This window comes from Empidonax traillii, unplaced genomic scaffold (genome assembly GCF_003031625.1).
Source record: "Empidonax traillii isolate 1590-97213 ecotype Southwest subspecies unplaced genomic scaffold, ASM303162v1 scaffold265:size1167950, whole genome shotgun sequence".
In the NCBI taxonomy this organism is placed as follows: Eukaryota; Metazoa; Chordata; class Aves; order Passeriformes; family Tyrannidae; genus Empidonax; species Empidonax traillii.
The window spans coordinates 114,385-134,176 of NW_020955458.1; the positions used below are offsets into that span (position 1 = coordinate 114,385).

General features: G+C 36.1%; 1 protein-coding gene across 1 annotated transcript in view; it reads right to left on the bottom strand.

The window, feature by feature from the left end:
- Positions 1-115: 115 nt before the first annotated feature.
- Positions 116-19,792, bottom strand: part of PCDH9 (protocadherin 9) — a 181,908-nt gene continuing 162,231 nt past the window's right edge. The window contains exon 3 of the mRNA XM_027889557.1: positions 116-1,562. Within this exon, the coding sequence (XP_027745358.1) occupies positions 1,542-1,562 (21 nt within the window). The 3' untranslated portion in view covers positions 116-1,541. The remainder of the gene's footprint in view (positions 1,563-19,792) is intronic.

The window sequence follows — 19,792 nt, forward strand, 5'->3', positions numbered from 1 at the left end:
AAAAAAAAAAAAAGAAAAAAAATCCTGAAAAAAAGGAGTACAGATTCTGCAATTGGAATATTGTAGGGATACGGATTCATTTCAGACAGTACTTTAATATTTAACTATGGTTTATTCATGTATTTTTTCATGGGCGGTTACATGAAAAATAGTGGGTACAGGCTTTGGTTAATGAGTAACAGCCTCCTAGAGACGTTGGAAAGTATTCTGTGACATTATCCCAAATGAAAAAGCACCACTGAAAAGGCATATACTTATCTCTTAATACTACCTGAATACACACACATTTCAAGAGATATATTAACCCACAGCAATTGCAAAGCACGGATATTTTCAGTATGAAGCCAGCAGCAGGCACAGTATTGTCACTGTTTTCCATATGCATTGTTTCCACAAAACTCTGCTTCCAATCACTTAACGTTAAGTCATTTTCTTAGGTTTGGCTGGTAAATTGTAAAGACTTGCATAACTTTTTATTAGGTTGCTGCTTATTTTGCAAATACATTGTGAAAAGCATTCAACTTTAAATTGTTGACTGCAGTGAGCTCATATTTTTGGTATACAATTTTTTCTCTCTAAATTAACTAAATGGCACACAATACAGTTTCTGTTCTTATAATTGATGCAAAAGTGTCATTAATATAACATTATGTTCATTAATAGGTGTGACGGTATAGTTTATGTTCTCTGCCTGTCACTTTTTTATGCTGCACAACCCCTATTGTATTTTGGAGCCTTCCAAAACTAAGGGAAGAGCACTGAGTTTTCTTCCTATTCTTCCTTTGAATAAGAAACTGTATTTTTGATTGTGCTATATTATACTGGTAATTTTTGTGTTGCTGTGAATGAACAAAAAAGGTCACAGTGGCAAGTTCTACTGTTACTCTCTTATAATTCAGCATCCTATATTTTACTATATCAAAATATCTTGCTAAAGGAAAAAGAATATATATTGTATATATAGTCTTATATACACAGCTATATATGTGTACATATATATATATATAGAGAGAGAGAGACACATGTTTGCATAATTGGTCCACAGATAGCCATGCTATTATGTTCCTTGTTCTGCCCTCTAATCTTACCAGGTACCACTACTGTGGAGGGGTTACTAGGATTTTCACAGGCTTTTTCAGAAAATAAATACCTGATACCTGCTGTCAACAGCTAACTGTTCTCAAAGTGCATTCCACCCAAAATAGTTTGGTTTAGGTTGGGTAGACTACAGCATGGAAAATACTGTATTTCAGTCAGAGGAAACTATGGGACTATCATGAGAAGTTCTAGTTGTCCTTATAGTTCCTTTACCAAGCAGGTTGGGGTCTGAGTTGCAGGTGACTGATCACATTTCCACCAGTATGTTCAGGATCTCTTTTAGTGTCCATTCTGAGTTCAAGGCAGTGGCATGCATCTGTGCAAGGTGTCCCAAGCGGTCTGAGGAGCCTTCTTTGTGCAAGTAATCTTCTCTGTGAAGAAAGGTGGTGAAGTCTGTTGCATACTGCAGGCATTCAGGGTTGATGAAGCAGACATAGACTCTCTCAGGGAGAGGATGGGGAACACTTGAGAGAAAGAGAGAGAGATACCAGGAAATAAGCAGGCCTAGGGGATGTCAGGACATATAAAGCCTTAAAATAAGTTTGCCTTTCCAACAAGAACTTTAGGGATTCCAAATCTTAAAATATCTTGGTTCATATCAGACTTTGAATAAAAGTCTTGAAAATTAACATCTGTCTAGACCTTAGAACAAGTTTCCTTTTTTCTTATTTTCAGACAAAGCCTTAGGTGTAAGAAGTTGATTCATATACTTCTGCCTATTTAGATTGATTATATTCCTGTTTTTTTAGGATTATCACCAAGATAGTGCTAAGAATTGCTATGTTAAAAGCTTTCTCACATCTTAATTTTGAATGTGTCTGCCCAATATGATGAATGAATTACTTTTCCTTCCTCTGTCCTTAATTTCCATACTTATGGTCACAAAGAGCACAGTTGTCTCTCAAAGATTTAGCTTTAATTGTGAAGGTATCTGGCCCTTAACCTTATTAGAGTAATTGAATAAATGTGGAAAGATCAATGTTCCTCTCAAGAGACTCAGTCAGAGACTAAGTAATTTTGGGATAGGATACAAAATGAAGCAAAACATTTCTCAAAGACAAAAAAAAAAGGCAGCACATATATTGCCAATTTTCATTAAAGCAAAAACTCAAAGTAGGGTGCTTCAAGGGCCAGGTGTTCAAAATATACTAACTGAAGTTAAAAAAATGAGTGAACAGTAATGTAGCAAAATTTATAGTTTACAAGAAAATTCTGTTAACCAAATATGAATAAGACAGGAAACTTGACAGGTAACTGACAAAGGTAAATGAATAGTCCATCTTAAAAGAGGTGAAAATAATTTATTTAAATACAAAGTAAGGCATACTAGTCAAATAAACAAACAAACAAAACCTCCGAAAACTAAAATACTCAAACCTTCAATGGATTTTCTTTTTTTTTTTACCAGAGATCTCAGTTATGAGCACCAACTTAGGGAAAACACTAAGGTCTCACTGAAGAGCCCTGCTCAATGAGCAGCTGCAGTCAAAAAAGCACATAAAATGTTGAGATGCATAAGAAATGAGGTGGGCAATAAAAAAGAAACAAAATATAACATCACTATATTAGTCAATCATTTTCCCTCCTCTGAAAGAGTGTGAAGTACTGGTCACTCCATCACAAAAAGATGAAGACTTAGAAGATATTCCGAAAAGAGCAATTGCAATAATTAGGCATATAGAGAAGGCTTCATGTGAAAAGACTAAAAAAAAGGATTGAATTGTTAACCTTAGGGAAAAATAAAAAGAAAGATGAATAAGGGGGGATGTGATGAAAGTGTAAAAATGGTAAGTGGTGAAGAGAAAATAGATCAGGAGCTTCTGTAGTCCTGCATCTCATAATTCAAGAATAAAAGGACACTAAATGAAAGTGAAAAGCAGCAGCTCCAAATCTGATAAAAGCACATACTTTTTAATGCAGCACATAATTAGATTATGGAACTCAGTGCCACAGGATGTCACTGATGTCAAGACCTTACCAAGATTCAAAGAAGGATTTGGCACTTATAACTCTTATATTCTTAGGAATCTTATGCAGACCAACTGTTAAAAGGTTTTGAAAGAGAGATTATGTGTCATGTTTTGAGATTTAAAAGACAATACATTTAAAAAGAATTTGGACAAAAGTTCCCTGAAAGTGGATTTTCCCATGTCTGGTTGTTTGATTATTTTGTTCTTTTCTTTGCTTGTTATGTTGGCATTTTCCCTTGAGACATCTGGGTATCCTTGGAGGGAGACTGTGTAATAATGAATAACTATTCTGTTCTAATTACTAGTATTAAACCCACTATCTTAGCATCTCCTATGAAGTCTTAGTATTAGAACTTAGGGCTTCCCTTGCGCAGAATAATTTTCCTATGTTCTATTGTATTCCACTTCATTCCAGTTAGCCAACTGGATTTGTCACCCATTGTCACTTAGTATAACCATTGCTGTAAGCTATATAGCATTGTGCATGTGTTTGGAGCAACTGTGAAATTTTTAGATGCAGAACCAAATTAACTTTTTGCTGCGACAGCTATACAATTGATTCTGTGTGGCCCAATTGTCTTCCAGCCCTATCCTGACCTCCAGCTATGCTATTGACATCTTGCTTTACATCCTGCAGCTGGAAGACATATGCAATGTCTCCAAACAAAAGGCACTTTGCTTCTTATGCTTCCTACTCTCCACAGCTTCCTTGCCAAATTTTTATCCTTTTTGCTTGTCTTACTGCTCAGAGATAAACTATTCTTCCCCTTTTTGTTAAACAATTTCTTTTCTAATTCATTAGCTTCTTCTTTGCCTAGTTTTTCCTAAATGAAGATTTTCAGTGCAAGTAAATAATGATAAGCACAAGCACAGAAGATCTTCTCCTTGGATCAGATCTCTTAAGTGAAAACTGAATCAAAAGGAGAGTGTGAGAGATACTTGGTAGAAGCAGGACCACAGGTTTTGAACCTTATTCTCAAAAAATTCTTCCTTCCACTGTTATTAATTTCATTACATTTTCAAAGCTATGGGGGAAGAGGACAGGGAAAAACCCTTTAAGTACCTACTTGTTTAGCCAGCACATAACCTGCTAGATTCTGTGGGGATTTGGGGGTAACTAAAACGTAAATGAAGATACTAGTGGTGGCAGCACATGGAGAAGTTGTGCTTGTAGGGCCAGCTCGGGGGCGGTAAATGCCTTGAACAGAAGCTGACTTCAGACAGTACTTACAAACTTCACTGCAGAGAGCCTGTAAAGGTACCTGACCCAGGGATAACACCTGAGAGAAGACAGGCAGCCCCCATTGAGCTAAGATGTGACTAGCAACTACATAGACGTGGTTGTCTATGTCTCCTTCTCTTCCCCAACAACTTCCATCACTGGAGGTTTTCAAGATGCAATTTGGCAGGTTTCTAGATAATTCTCTTTTCCATGAAAGGCTAGACCTTTGAAGGTCTCTTCCAACCTGGGCTGTAGAAAAAAGTTTATATTCTACCTTTCACATATTGAACTGGTACATCCCAAGCAATGCTACAAAGCACCATGAGTATTACATATTTGCGCTGTCTTTGGGACATACACACTGCACTCACCATATGGTTTAGACATGCCTGATGGTTTAGTTAGTCTGCAAAACTGGTTTTAGGCTGAATCCAGTCCACAGGACATGTACTGAGCACATTCTGGCACAAATATGCTATTGTAGTACAATGTTCAATAGCAAAAGAGGAGGAGCTGGTTAGCAACAATAAGGAATTTAATTTTAAAAGCCTAGAACAAATGGATCCTATATTAATAAAAAGCATGAATACTTCTAGTTTCACATGAATATGAGAGGTATTTCTAATCTATGAATATTTACAAACATGAACTCATAATAATTAGTATGTGTATTGTTCTTCACCTTTAAAATTTTTACTAAGGATTAATTCTCATTGATTACAATCCCACCATCATGAAATGATGAATTAGCTTTAATTTGAAAGCCACCTACAAGGAAAAGAGTCTACTGTATTTTTTCTTCTTAAGTACTACATAAACGAATTAAAAAAAATACCCTAATGCTGCACTGCACTTCCAGCCATAGTTTGGTCATTTTATTTTACTAACAACCATTTAGTTTTAACTTATCTTCTTTCTTGACAATTCATATTGTGAAAAGAAGTAGCAGACCATCTGATCAGGAAAAGCAGATTTACCTAAATGACCACTATTTTGCAACAAAAAGTTTTCACCTAGATGCTCATGCTACCTTTCCAAGTCTGCCAGCCTACTTTTGAAGTCAAGTCCTCCATTCTAAATCTTGTCATCAGTTAAAAAGCATGGCCTGAAGTAAAAAAACATTTTCATACGAAAAATCTACATAATTATTGAAAACTATTCTAACTAATATGATTTCCCTTTCTTAGCAAAGAAGAGTAAAACTCACCAAAATATTAAAATAAAAGATAAAATATTTCATTATGATTACAGAAAATTAGTTTTCCCATATTACCTCTTCATGTTACACAAATACACATTATCTTCTTGTTTTGCATATTAAAGCTAAATAACATACTGTAATTTTTTCCCTAAATCTCATATAGGCACGTGTTCTATTGTTATAAATTGTGTCTGGTATGGACAAATAAACACACTTCTGTAACCATTAAAACAATCTTCTCATGTTAAAAGTTCAGATCTGATTAGATTAGGTAGACGTGCATGAAATGAAGTATGGATGGGATATATTTTACTATTTTAAGTAAAGAAAGGGCACCCTGTTTTGTTTTGTGTCACTGTACACTTGCTAATGAGCTTTGGAAGAAGTACCAGGGAGTACCATCATATCTGCTTCCATTATGGCAAACGTGTTCTTAAAACAGAAAAAAGAATTTGTGGCTATTTTAAAAGACAAAAATTAATGTGCAGAATGCTACAAGATGTCATTCAGCACTTCTAAAAAGAGAACCTTCCAAACCTGGAAATTTCATTTACCCAATTACAAGCTAAGCTTCAGAACCAAAGGTGAAACTAATAGATGCTTTTGAAACAAAGACCTACTGAGTTTTATGCTCTTCAATATATTACAACTCTATAACACAGACAATCATATTCAATCCTATGCAGAATTCACTCACTTGCTTGTAGCTTTCTCTACACAGTATTTGGGATTTGGCATACACTACACTTTATCCTCAATCCAAAAGGGATTTTTTTTCCCCTCTTCAGTGTGGGAGATTGAGCTATGCTTAATAGTTCTGAATTGGTTTTCCTATGGCTGAAAAGCAAAAAGCTCCTTTTTTTCTCAGACATTTCAATCAGAAATGGTGTGATTGGAAGACACCAGTGGCAAAGGACAGCTTTTTGATGAGGACATAAGCCACATTTCCATGCAAATAGTTAAGTAATCAGAAAAGCTTAACCATACTTAATATTGTCTACACATAAAACTTGTACTTAACATAAGTATATGGTTTATGCATATACATCTTTAAAAAAGAAATCCCAAAATAAACCATAGGGTCCCAGTAATAGCAAAGATAATAACAAATTCTCTCTACTAGCCTAAACTTACCTCTGGGTTTCACTGCATAGAATCGGATCTGTAACTATTTCCTTTGTCCACATTAAAATTTTCCAGTATTAAAATGTAGGTAATATCAGATTTGTAATGGCTTCTACAAAACCACTCATGTCTCAAAATCAGCCCCTTTTCAGGAGGCTCAAAGGTCAGGATTTCAAAAGTGTCCAGTCCAAGGACCCAGGTGTGCAACCTTATCCATATAATTAATACCATGATATTCACTACTTACATAAGTAAGCAATTACTTGAGGAAGGTGTTTGTGGGATGAAGTCTGAAATTGTGATCTTGTTCTTAACCAGTAGTTTATGCATGTGTACCTTTTTTATTATTATTATTCTTTAAAATTTAAAATCCTTTTACATTTATCCAGGAAGGTCAGTTTTGTAAGTTCTGTGTTTATAAGTGGGCATTACAGAGCGGTCATCTTACGCTATGCAGTGGACATTTACTACACAGGATATCTCATTTGTTTGTTTTCCCTGATATTAAAATCACTAGTAAGAGGAATTACAAAAATGCAAAGCAATGTCTGGGCCAATAACACTTTGTTGAACCACTGCTGAGATAGACATTCTGGATAATTCTTCTCCTTAGTTTATGAAATTCATTGGATTTTCAGTTCACGATAACCAGAGCTCTCTCTTGAAATACTCTTCTTCATTTTCTTCCTAATCTCCAAAACTTGGTGATGTTCGAACTCTATGATCCTAAAAGATCTCTCACATCTAAATGATTGTATGATTCTGCAAATATCTGACCTGGAATTAAGGAATAGACATGTTATAGTCTGATATTTAAAATGGAGGATAGGGGATATGGGTACTCTACCCTCCACCCATGCTCAAAAAAAAATGACTCAGAATCACATAGTCATAAATATTCCGAGGGAATTAACTGGTTAGAATTGTAGGAGGTTTTGTATGAAATTATTTAATTCTCATTTGTTATTAAGTTCTGCAATGCCCAAGTGGTAAGACTTAGTGTTAGCACAGGCTGCAATTGCCATGTAGCATGTCAAAAACCATAGGATAAACTCTCTGCTGTAAATGAGATGATGCTGAAGAACGAGAGCTGGCATTTGGTGATATCGAAGATTTGTATAGAACAAATGGGATGGAAAAATAATTAACAGTGGAAAATTTTTGACAGCAATAACAAAAAGATGTTATTGGTCTTGTCAACCTTAACATTGTCTCACATTCTCCTTAATTTTTATGGCCAAATTAGAAGTAGTATCTGTTACTAAACTGCTCACGCCAAATTCCAACACAGTTAACTCAAAATAGTGAATAGTCTATAGGGACACCTTTATTCCTAACTTTGTACATTTTTAACAAATTTTTCTAGAACAAAGGTTAGGATTGTGACTCATGGCCTTACCAGAAATCAGTAGCAGATGTATATTGTCCAAAAGAAAGCTAGCATTTAATTGATTTGTTACTTTGCCTTGTGCCACTTCTCTACATAATGTCTTGGGCATTTACAGATTTAGTTTTCATGCAAGTGAGGTATTTGAAGTAATAGATTGGTCCCAACATTCTGCAAACAATCCATAGTTCTTCTAAGATACTTCTCATACGTCTTAATCGGCAGTACTTTGGTTTTGCAACAGCAGCTGGCCTATTTAGACTATAATTACTGATTGCCTGAAAAAGGTATGGCTTTATAAAGGACCTATTCAACTGAACTCCTTGTTCAAGAGGTCTAAATACAACATTATAGCACTCTTAGAAGAAAACTTTATCATGGTTCTCTCTGTGCTTTTTAGACATATTCACCAACTTCTAATTCGGAAAATTCTCTTTTTGTTGTACTGGGAATTTAATTTAGCCTACTGGCAAGAAGAAATTAACTAGAGAAATTTCCCAAGAACCTGAAGCAGATAAAACAAATCACTGAGTGAAAGGATAGAAAGGCTAATGAAATTCAGACGTCAGAGAAGGCAGCATGCAAGAAGACAAACACTATTAGAAACTCACTCTTTAGCGTGAAAAATATTTATATTTTTCTCCACTAAACAGCAAGCAAGTTATTACTGATAAAGATACCCACTGATACTCATTATTATTATTTAAAAAATAATAATACAAGAACAATTATAAGGGGAAATTTTAGGGAATAGAATTACAATTTGGACATTGTTTGGGAAGGTCATTACTTCCTATTTTTTAAGAGCAGTTTAACTATACCCAAATATCTATGACAATATGTTAAACATCCCCAAGTGACACTGTATGCATTCAGTCTGTCATTCTCAAGGTACTCTGATGGCCTCAAAGAAAGCAATAGATAGCATTTTAATAAATGAGCAAGGTACAAAATCACATCTCATATTGAGGAGACTTTCTGCTACTTCACTCTCAACATAGAAGTGGCAGGTACCTTCACCTAGAGGCCATTTTCTATGTGCTTGCAGACCAAAAGGCTGTATTGGAAATATCAGCAAGAGCTCTCCCTCTGCCCCTTCTCATTTAACAGAAAGTTTGTACTGTGTAACCTTCCACAGGGTAGAGCAGGGGATTCATGAGAGTGAATCCTCTCAGCTTGAGCATGTAAAACTTATTATTACCATGACAGAAATCTCATTTTCTAAGCATACTCTGTCTCTTGCAGAATATACAAGGTTTAAATGCAGCTGCAGTCAAAATCTCATTAATGACTCAGATCAAGAGCCGCCATTGATCATTAAAACGTAAATGCAGTTCTTCTAAATCTTAAAATGACACAACAGCTGTGCATTTTGGGAAATGACAGAAACTGTGACTATAATGTAACAATCCATGAATATTTTCTTCCTGCTACCCAAGAATTGCTAAGAATTTTCGAGTTAATATGAAAAGAACAACATAGCCTTTATTTGACATTTTCAAACTATCTGATAAAAAAAAGAGAAATATTCCAGGCTTTTCTTGATGTCTGTCATGTGCTACTTTCTTGATGTGTATGTAGTTTGCTTTTCCTCTGCAGAGTGGCTTTAAAAGAAACTTCTATTAAGGGGAAAGCTTCTTCATTTACTCTTAAAGCGTAAGATTTTGTAAATCTAATTCTAAACATTCTCTATAGTATTATATCTTACTGGACTACAAAGTCTGAAATATAGTGGTAGTTTTACAAAAATGAACCTAAACCATCACTTGCTAGTAATGGATTAGAATGTGAACTGGTCACCAGTTGCAGGTAACAGCCACTAGCAGGACTCATTGTCTATTCATCACTTATCATTGCAATTAACTCTATCTGGCAACCAAAGATATAGAGATAAATAAAAGAAAAATTTAAAAATTTAAAAATTTAAAAAATAATGTCGCATAAAATAATCAAGTGGTCTTCATCTGAGATTCCCTAACATTCATAAATAAGAAACTAATATCTATTTCTCAATTTATATTTGAATCCTATCTATTTAATGGGAATTGAAAAAGATCCCAACAGAATCTGATTAAGGGGAAAAAAAAAGGAATAATAAAATCATGGAAAACAAATTATTTTAGATGTAAATTTAACTCATAAACCCACAACTCATAACGGGTGTTTATGAAATCTTTTCAATTTGCTGTGGCATGTAATATGTGATCTGATTGAAACAAAATCAAATAACTGTCAAGTACCTAAAATGACTGTGTTTTGCAAATGAGTTCTTTGTGAAGTCAATAAGAATTACCAGGTGACATCCCAAAATGTCTGCGATAAAGAAAGTGTAACTGAAATTCTGTTTAGGAAGGCAGAATTCAGAGGAAGGCTAAGAACTGAAACCATTCCCAAAACAAAAAAATGGGAGTATAGTGGGTTGACTCTGTCTGGACACCAGGTACCTACCAAAGCCTCTCTATCACTCCCTTTCTCATCTGGACAGGGGACAGAAAATACAATGAAAGGCTCACAGGTCAAGATAACGATAGGGAGAAATCACTCAGCAATTACTGTCACAGGCAAAACCGACCATAATTGGGGAAATTAACCAAATTCATTAACAACCAATTGAGAGATAGATAATGAGAATTGAAACTAAATCTTAATAACATCTTCCCCTCACCCCTCCCTCCTTCCTGGACTTAACTTTATCCCTGAATCTCTATCTTCTCTTATAGCAGCACAGGGGACAGAGAATGGGGGCTGCAGTCAGTTCATCACACATTGTCTCTACTAATGCTTCCTCCTCACACTCTTCCCCTGCACCAGCATGGTGCTCCTTCCAGAGGAGACAGTCCTCCATTAAATTCCACTAGGGCAGAATGGCCTTCATGTGTCATTTCCATGGGGTGCAGTCCTTTAGGAACAGACTTTTCCAGTGTGGGTCCTCTGTGGGGTCATGACTGCTGCCAGAAAATCTGTCCAGCATGGATGGGCTCCTTCCTGTCTCTCCATGGGTTCACAGGTCATGCCAGGAGCCTGCTCCTGCATGGGGTCACAGACTCCTATGGGCATCCACCTGCTCCAGCATGTGGTACTGCAGCAGCTGCAGGTGGATCTCTGCTCCCCCATGAACTTCCATGGGCTGGAGGGGGACAGCCTGATGCACGATGGCCTGCATCACGAGCTGCTGGGGAATCTTTGCTCTGATCATCTTCCATCTCCTTCTCCACTGAGCAAGGTGTCTTCAAGACTGTTGCTCTCACATATTTTCACTCCTGTCTTCTCTGCAATTTACTTCTGCACAATAACTTTTCCCCCTTCTTAAATATGTTATCACAGAGGTATTACCACCATGACTGATGTGCTTGGACTGGATCAGCATTGGATCTGTCTTGGAGCTGGTTGGCATTGGCTCCATTGGATACAGGGGAAGCTTCTAGCAGCTTCTCATAAAAGCCGCCCCTGTAGCCCCCCCTCTACCAAAGCCTTGCCACATAAATCCAATACAGGGAGAAATCAAACATATCTCCACCTCAGAAAGCTCACTAATTCCCCTGCCAGGTGTGTTGAAATGCCATTTTAAGGAATATTCTAAGGTTAACTCCCTCCAAAACAAGCCTTAATCTCTGTAGTAGGTATCTCTTACTGTCTAGCAAACTTAATGAATTAATGGTTAGAATTTTTTTTTGGGGGGGAACACTGGAACAATATAAATACTACCATTTCAGTTTGTTAGTGTTTTTGTATTACTCTGTGTTAAAGAAAGACAGAAGCAAATCAGGCCTCAAGTTGCTCTTCATAAACTCCCTGCAATGTAAATGGCTCTATCTAGTTTAAAATGAAAAGCAGCACATGCAGCATAACACCTTGGGGGGCGTGGAGGGAAATCTTTGCAAAGAGCAAGTAAATGGAAGCTCATGAACAGTACTTATCTTGCCACTACAAATTACAAGTTCCTCCCTTTTCCATTTACCTCAGCCTGAATCACAGTCATTATTTCGATTCACTTCCAAGAACAAGTAGTGTGGGTACGCTCCAGGGCTCTGTACTGGAAGACTAAGGAAAAACTGACAACAAGCTGCAGATTTATGATGCACGAATGAAGCAAATGTTTGTCACGTGGCGGGGGACAAAAAGCTGCTCATCTCTTACTGCTAGACTTGTTTAGCTGTTATTCAGTATTTATCCTTCCTCTCACAATCTAGAAAAACAGGAAGACCCTTGAATATCCTCTCAATTTCTTGTTGACTTGTAGGTCCTTACCTCCCTTTCAAGAAGGCACAGCCTCAGGAAGCTCTCTCTGTACTCCAGGGAATACTTGGCTTGACTAGCATGATAATTCTGTTTCAGTCATTTGGCTTCTGCAGCTTAACCATCTTCATTGTAAACAAATTGCTTAATGGCTTTGAGTAGGAAACACATATAATGCCAACTGATCAAGAAATAGCTGAGAAGGCACAACCTGTGATCATATTTATTTGCACTGCATTTAAAACCTCTTCTGAATCATCATTTGCATTATCATCTGATATCTTTTGTGCAGTAAGTCAATGCTTTTTCCTGTTTGTTCTAAAACCAAAAAAAAAAAAAAAAAAAAAAAAAAAAAAAAAAAAAAAAAAAAAAAAAAAAAAAAAAAAAAAAAAAAAAAAAACAACAAAAAAACCCCAAAAACAAATCAAGACTCAAGGGTCTGTTTCTCCATTTTAAAGCTTGAGTGTCAATAAAGATGTGTAGGAAGAAATTCCTTACTTTCATTAACAACATAGTTGAGAAGAGCAAAGCTCCCTAAAGTAGAAGAAGACAGAGAAGAGTCCATCTGTTAAGAACATAGATACAGTAAAATGACAAAATCTGGTAACACACAGTGGCACCACAGGACCAAATCCCTTTTGGCTAAAGTACTTTAAAGATTTCTATAATTTAAAAGATTTTTGACGGGAATTCAGGCAAACCTCTTTGTGTATGGCAAGTGCTGAATTAATATGCATGGCGTTTCTAACAAAATGATGTATTAAAAATTATATAAGAAAATATCATGCCTTCGAAGCATGACATGAGTACAACAATCCATCTAGTTTTCATACACTGCAGCAATTAATGCCATCGTGTATATTTTATCTTGCATGTTTTGCCACTAGTGAAAAACTTGCTTGCTGTTTCTTTTAGGAGAAACAAAGGAGTCATCAAAAATTTCCTTCACACTATCCTGTTTACTTATGGTAAATGTCAGAACACCTGACTTTATCTAAAAAGTGGACACAAAATACAGCCTTCATGCTCAGAAATAAAACACTATCAGCAAAAAAATCCCCAATCCTAGAACACAGCAAAAACTTGATTTTTTTTTTGTTTGTTGGTGGATTTTTTGGGGGCATCTTCACAGCTGAATGGCCATGACTACTGTTTCTGCTTTTAGCCATTCACCTTCACAGCTGCAGCCAATAAATCCATTGGACTCTGAATTTCTATTTTAGAAATAGCTTTTATTTCTTTATGTGCATAGGTACAAGTTCTGCCAGGCAGCCAAACACTTTGTGGCACAGTTTCTACTGTTTCCAGCAGTGACTACATAAAAGAGTGTTTAATTGCTCCTTCTGTGTAGCCTGAAGGAAGTATGGTGAGCCAGCCTAGCCACCAATTTAACTAGGTCTGTGAGTAAACTTAGAGATCAAGGTTAAAGAAATTAATTTAACCCAGTTTAACAGACTGGTCAGTCCCACCGTCAAAGGTCTTTCCTCTAGCTCCCCCTGCCCTTTTTTTTTTTTTTTTTTTACTGCCATCTGGATTTCATCCACCACTGAAAACCAAGCCTGCTTTTTTTTTTTTCCTCCCTGATTTTAATTTTTTTTTTCCTTTGCTCGTTTGCTTAGTTTTATTTACCACAAAATGAAAAAGATCCATTAAATCCAAGTCATTGCATATGGCTTTTAATACATATTATTTTGCATAGAAGAACACATTTTTAAGACTAATTTTCCATAATATTTTGCTTATTTTTGAGAACTAAATTATAATGTGAAGGTCTCAGATGCAGGGTATGTCTTTAAAAATTTATCCCAGAATACTTGGTGATGCAGATTCCAAATTAATAATATACTTCTGACCACTGACTGTAACTCCTGTTTATATTATGAAGGAGATCTTCTTTGAGACAGTTATCAAAAATCAGCATTGTTTTCTTCCTGATACCAAACTTCCCTTCAATGTAAAGAAATTATCTATTGAAGAAGGCTACAGCAGGTCAAAATATTTGAAATTCAAATGTTGAAAATACCAAGAATAAATAAAATTACATTTCTGTTAAATGTGTAATAACTGCTGATTTTTCAGTCTTGGAATTTGCCTGGACTATTAACAATAATTAAACAAGTTGCTCATACTTACTCTGTTTTAATATTGGTTTAGGTGTCCAGAGGAAAATGGCAATGTTGAATATTTAACTATCAAACATTTTGATTAAACATGAGAGTGTTAAACTAATATTAAGGAAGACTGAAAAAGAGTTCATAGAACTGATCATAAGTCTTTTGGGTTGCAACTGCCAAACACACTTTGAAATTTGACACATAGGCATTTTTTCAAAATGTAGCCTGACCACAAACGTGAACTGTAATTAAGAAGCAATATTTCCAAGTTTGTACTTTGTGCTGGGCTGTACAAAAAGTTGCATGTTTACCATCAGAAAAAATCTGAAGTACTCTAACTAAAATCAGATATGAGCGTAGCACCCAAAGAGTCAAGACAAAAGGTAATCAGCATCAACTCACTCTACTTACTCCCTCAAACAAATGCTTAATTTAAACTCTTTATATTCTCCTAGAAATAAAGCAAATTCCCCAACAGAAAATATTAAGCTGATAGGCTCTCAGTTAGGTCTGCAACTTTATACATGCCTGAGGAATTCCCTTAAAATCTACTAGGTGTAGTCTAAATAAGCTTCCCCACCTTGGAGTCATTATAACTTCTCTTAAGATTAATCATTCCCCTTTCTTCATAAATACTATTCTGTATCATTTATAAATGTTCAGTTCTATTTCTTCTGAAAAATCCCATCACAGCAGTTTGAACTCTTCCAAAGAAACCTGCAGGGATTTTTTCAAACTAAAAAAAAAGGAAAAAAAAAAAAAAAAAAAAATCCACCCACCAAATATGTAGAGTTCAGATTTTGAATGATTTGCTCATTGCAAAACATATCCAAAGAGGTTCGAGACATACACGCAAAAAATAAAAAAAAAGAAACAAGAAACAAAACCAAGAAAAAATGAAGAAAAGCACTCCCTAGAAACCAGCTATTTTCAATCCTGAAATGCCACAGGGATTACAGACAGGGATAAACATCAATTGCCTGGCTGCAAATGTAAAAGCCTACACATTTACTCATTTTATATCATAGTTACAAATTATCGAAGTGCAATTTCCACTGTATTAAGGAGACAGCGTATTATGCTTCTAGCTTTCAGTCAGGTTTAATAAAGAGAAATCCTTCTACTGAATGAACAGTACCCCTTGGCTACTTTTAAAATAATCCATTGAGAATACTGCAATATTCCATATATTTATTAAAAGTATTGTGTTTCCTTAAGGAAATGCTCCAAAGAAACATTACTCACTTTTTTCACATATATGGAATAAAAATGCAAATACTCCAAGTTTAGCTGTTGGAATTTCTAGTAAAGCGCTTTGAGTTTTTTTAGCTTTCATTATTGACAACAGTAAAAAGATTGTTTAAGACTAGCTGTGTCAGAGTTTTGGATACCAAGTGTGACAGGCTCTGCAGGTGTACAGTGCTTTGCTTATTGATACAAATTGAATCTGAACATAGCAATTTATTCAGCAAATCAAACCAATCACTGCACTGCAGTTTTCTCTTTCAGCTCTCATTTCCCATCCAAGTACTCTTAACCACTTTGCTACTTTGCTTTACAGTGAGGTTTCAACTGCTGTTTGGGATTGTTTTATGGTCAGATCATGGCAGTTTAAAAAAAATTAAAGACTTATGTTGCCATTAAGTGCTGAATCATTCACATATATTACATACTAGCTGTTTGTTTACAAACACACTACACCTAAATGTATTTCTCTTCACCTTACCCTAGTAAAAAACTAACCACTGCTAATCCATGCAAAGCATTCAAAGAGCATGCAAGTAAGAATTTTTCTAATAACCTTCAATATTTGTCCAAAGAATAAGATCATCTCAAAATCCTTCTTTTTCATTATGATCATACTTTAAAAAAGGGTTTTTTAATGCAATTGTTTTTGTATGTTATTGTGTTAAAAGATATTTAAGATAACTAGTCCTCCAAAATAACCAATACAAAAAGATTAAAGAATGAAAATTAACACCAGATTGCCCAACAGAGATGTTAGGAAAGAGAAGGAACCAACTCAAGAGAAGAAGACTGGCAGACAGCTAACAGGGGGAAAACCAGAGCAATCTTACAGTGTTGAACCAATACATAACCCTGGACTAATAGCTAGTCTTGGCAGGGCTCAAATGTGAAGATGCTCACATCGGGTATTCCAGACTTGCTGCTACCAGAGGTTGTTGCTATGGTGACCAGTGACAGTCAGCCAACAGTAAAATGAATTTAGAAAAGATAGTTAAGAAATACTGAAAGGAAGAAAGAAAAAGAAAAGAAGAAAATAAGTTCGATGTCTGTAAGTAGATGCACAATTCCATCATTTGCCGCTTGCTCTACTGCAGCGGAGGAATTCACCTCCAAAATGGAGGTGAACTTCCATTTTACCTCCATGATGGTTGAAGTATATTCCTGACTGTATGAGTTTCTAATTGAAAAAAATTACTGTCTCATTCACTTGACAGCTGGTCAGTGACTCAGCAATCCAGCAAATTCAGCCACCTCCAAAAACTGTGTGGAACTGTTACCACATTGTTTTCATCTAAACTGCTTAGAAGAAGCCTGAATTGTCCCATTTCTTTCTTTTGCCTTTAAATCAGCCCGGGGATGGTTCCGCTCTGAGATGTAAAAGGACTCAATGAAAAAGTATTTGTCACTGAAACAAAAGGATTTTGAACTTTACAAATCTAGTGGAAAACTCATTTGACTTCTTTTTTTCAAACAAAGAAAAAAACAGAGACTGGTTGTTTTAAAAACAAAATTTGGTTCAGAGAAGGTTAGCTGGAACTGCAGTCAGGGGACCATAAATCACAGTGCCCATGCCCAGCTGTGCAGCACTGCACGGAAGAAAAGGTTTCAGATGGCAGTGTCCCTCAGCAATAGCTCCGGATGTGTGTGCCAGAGAGTTAGTTATTGTTGTTTACTTGCTGTGCTATCAACGTGGTATGCTAGAGAGCACACTTTTAGGAATCAGTATGTGTGCACTATATTATCTTATCTTGCACAAAACATTGTCCCAGACCCCTGGAAAACTCCTGCTGAAGTACTGTCAGAAAGAGATAAAAATGAGGTACTACATCAGTTAAAGCTGAAGTGCTGAACTAGAGTTCCCTACAAGTACATTTTCCTAAGATTGACTGTACACCACAACTAAGTGAATGAACAAGAAAACCTAGTATTCAGCCCTAGAAATCTTCAATATTTGACCTGTATGCATGCATTTTTCAAGCCTAGAAATGGCATGAAGATGGGTAGAGGTGAAAAAGCTGTGAGATAGAACAAGCGTGGAAGAAGTTGTTATTTTTAGAGAATAAATATAAAGGGAAGAAATTACACAAAATATGCTTTTACAGAAATAGCAGGTACAACCACAGTTGGAGAAATTGACCAAGTTTGTCTCCCTTTCCAGCCCTAGAAACATAAGGGTTCAAGTCACTTCATTTGCCCTTCTGAGGTCATGACTTGGAGACCCACTTAGCCATGCCCTGCTTCATTTTCTTTAAGTAAAATAGAAAAATACAGACTCAACCAGCCTTTTAAAAGTGCTTTCATGTTTAAAGAAATTAAAAGTTCCAAGTGAGCTGTAAATATTGTTTGAGTAGACTAATTCATGGGTGATCAATATACTTTATGAGACTGCTTACTCATCATATTTCCCACAGCTAAGGGAATGGAAGAAATAATAATATGATGATGATTATAAGGTGGTAGAAATGCCCCTAGTGAAGCCTGTCAAATTTCCTGGGACACAGGGGGAGCTGTATTCTCATTTGCTTACACTTTAGTGCAACTTCTACTGTATGAAATTAAAATTATGCTTGTCATCTCAATCATACTGGCTTTTTATTAACTGATGTTTTGCGTTGACTTGATGTTAATATTTCAGTGAACTAAGTTTTTATTGGTTTTGAAAAAGACACAAATTAGAACCAAGTCATTTAGCTACTATTTATAATGAGAATTCTTCTAGTACTTTCTTTGAAGAGCTTCATGAAGGCTTTGACCTACAACCTGATATTAAGCAAAGAAAGAGTACCGAGATCACAGAGCTCTCTTTTGCTAGATCCATGAAAACAAGTCCAAATAGATTTCATCAGCATACAAGTTTCAAAAGGTTATATGCATTCAAAAAATAGGGCATATCTTTTTTTGTAAGGAAGCAGCCTTCATCTACAAGCATATTAAACATCGCTACAAGCACAAGCAAGAAAAATAATGTTATAAGTATTTGGAGAGCCTTGACAGTTTCAAAATATTTTCAAATTTTAGATTTAAAACACTTGATTGCAACCCTGTCCACAACTACTAATCAGAGATATGAGGTACTGTTAGGTAGCAGGTTTTTATAGAAAGTAGGCACATGGTGGAATTCTTGTAATTTCTTCACATTAAAGATATTTTTAATTGGTTAAAGCAACCTGTTTTTTTCCATTAAGTAACTGATAATACTCACCTAGATGATTACAATCTCCATAAAAAACCTAATCATAAAGTACAGTGAAAGACAAAAAGCAAACAGAAATATTTCATGCAAAATTCCTTGTTAATTTTTTTCTAATGCACTCAAACTCATAGGAATAAGCTCAGTGATCTGAAATAATACCAGAAGCAGGCCCCCAAGGAAGCATACTCATTAGTCCTAAGCTTCTCAAACCCTATGGTCTACATGCCATCCTCCTTTCCCAGGGACAAAGAGTAGAAGACAAGGGTGGACAAAGATGAAGTTATGGAGATTATCACACTGGAAGAAGAGGTTCCTTCTTTCACAGGTGGCCACTCCACAGCTTTTTGCCATTCACATCTGTTGCAGTATGCTTGCAGTATATAAAGTATGCTGAAGTTGTAATGATTGTTTAAAGTGACCATGCTTCCAAGATGGTGATTGTAACTCTTTGTGTAACCCTTCTTGTTCCCCAGATCCCTCACTGTATCTTTGGAATGTCTAAGAGATAACTGGAAGCTTATCTTGTTAACCCTTTGATATAATTAGTTGGTTGTAAGATCTCTTGAACTCCCACTGGTCACTTTGTGATCCCCTCCAAAGGTATTTAAGCCATTACCAGAACAATAAAATCTCTCTCTGCCTGCATCTCCCCTGCCTGGCTGCTGGCGCAGGTGGACCCTCTGGGGGGGCCATGAGGTGCCGCATGGTAACGGGGGGAGGGGAAGGGAGCACCGCTCCCCTTCGGAGCAAGGGGTAAAAGGAAAGACCTCTTGCTCTGGGGTTCCCTCTCCCTATCCACCTCAGCGTTCATCACATATCCTCTTTTGAGAGCTTCAAGAGAATTGTAAAAGTATGAGTAATTCATGCACATGTAGAACCACTCGCCAAAAAGAAGAAAAGAAAACAATCTGTAGCTCAGAATATAAAGCTGTTCAGAGAGGACAGGTAGTTTTTCCAGTATCAACATATCTTTGCTTGCCTGTTGTTTCACAACATTT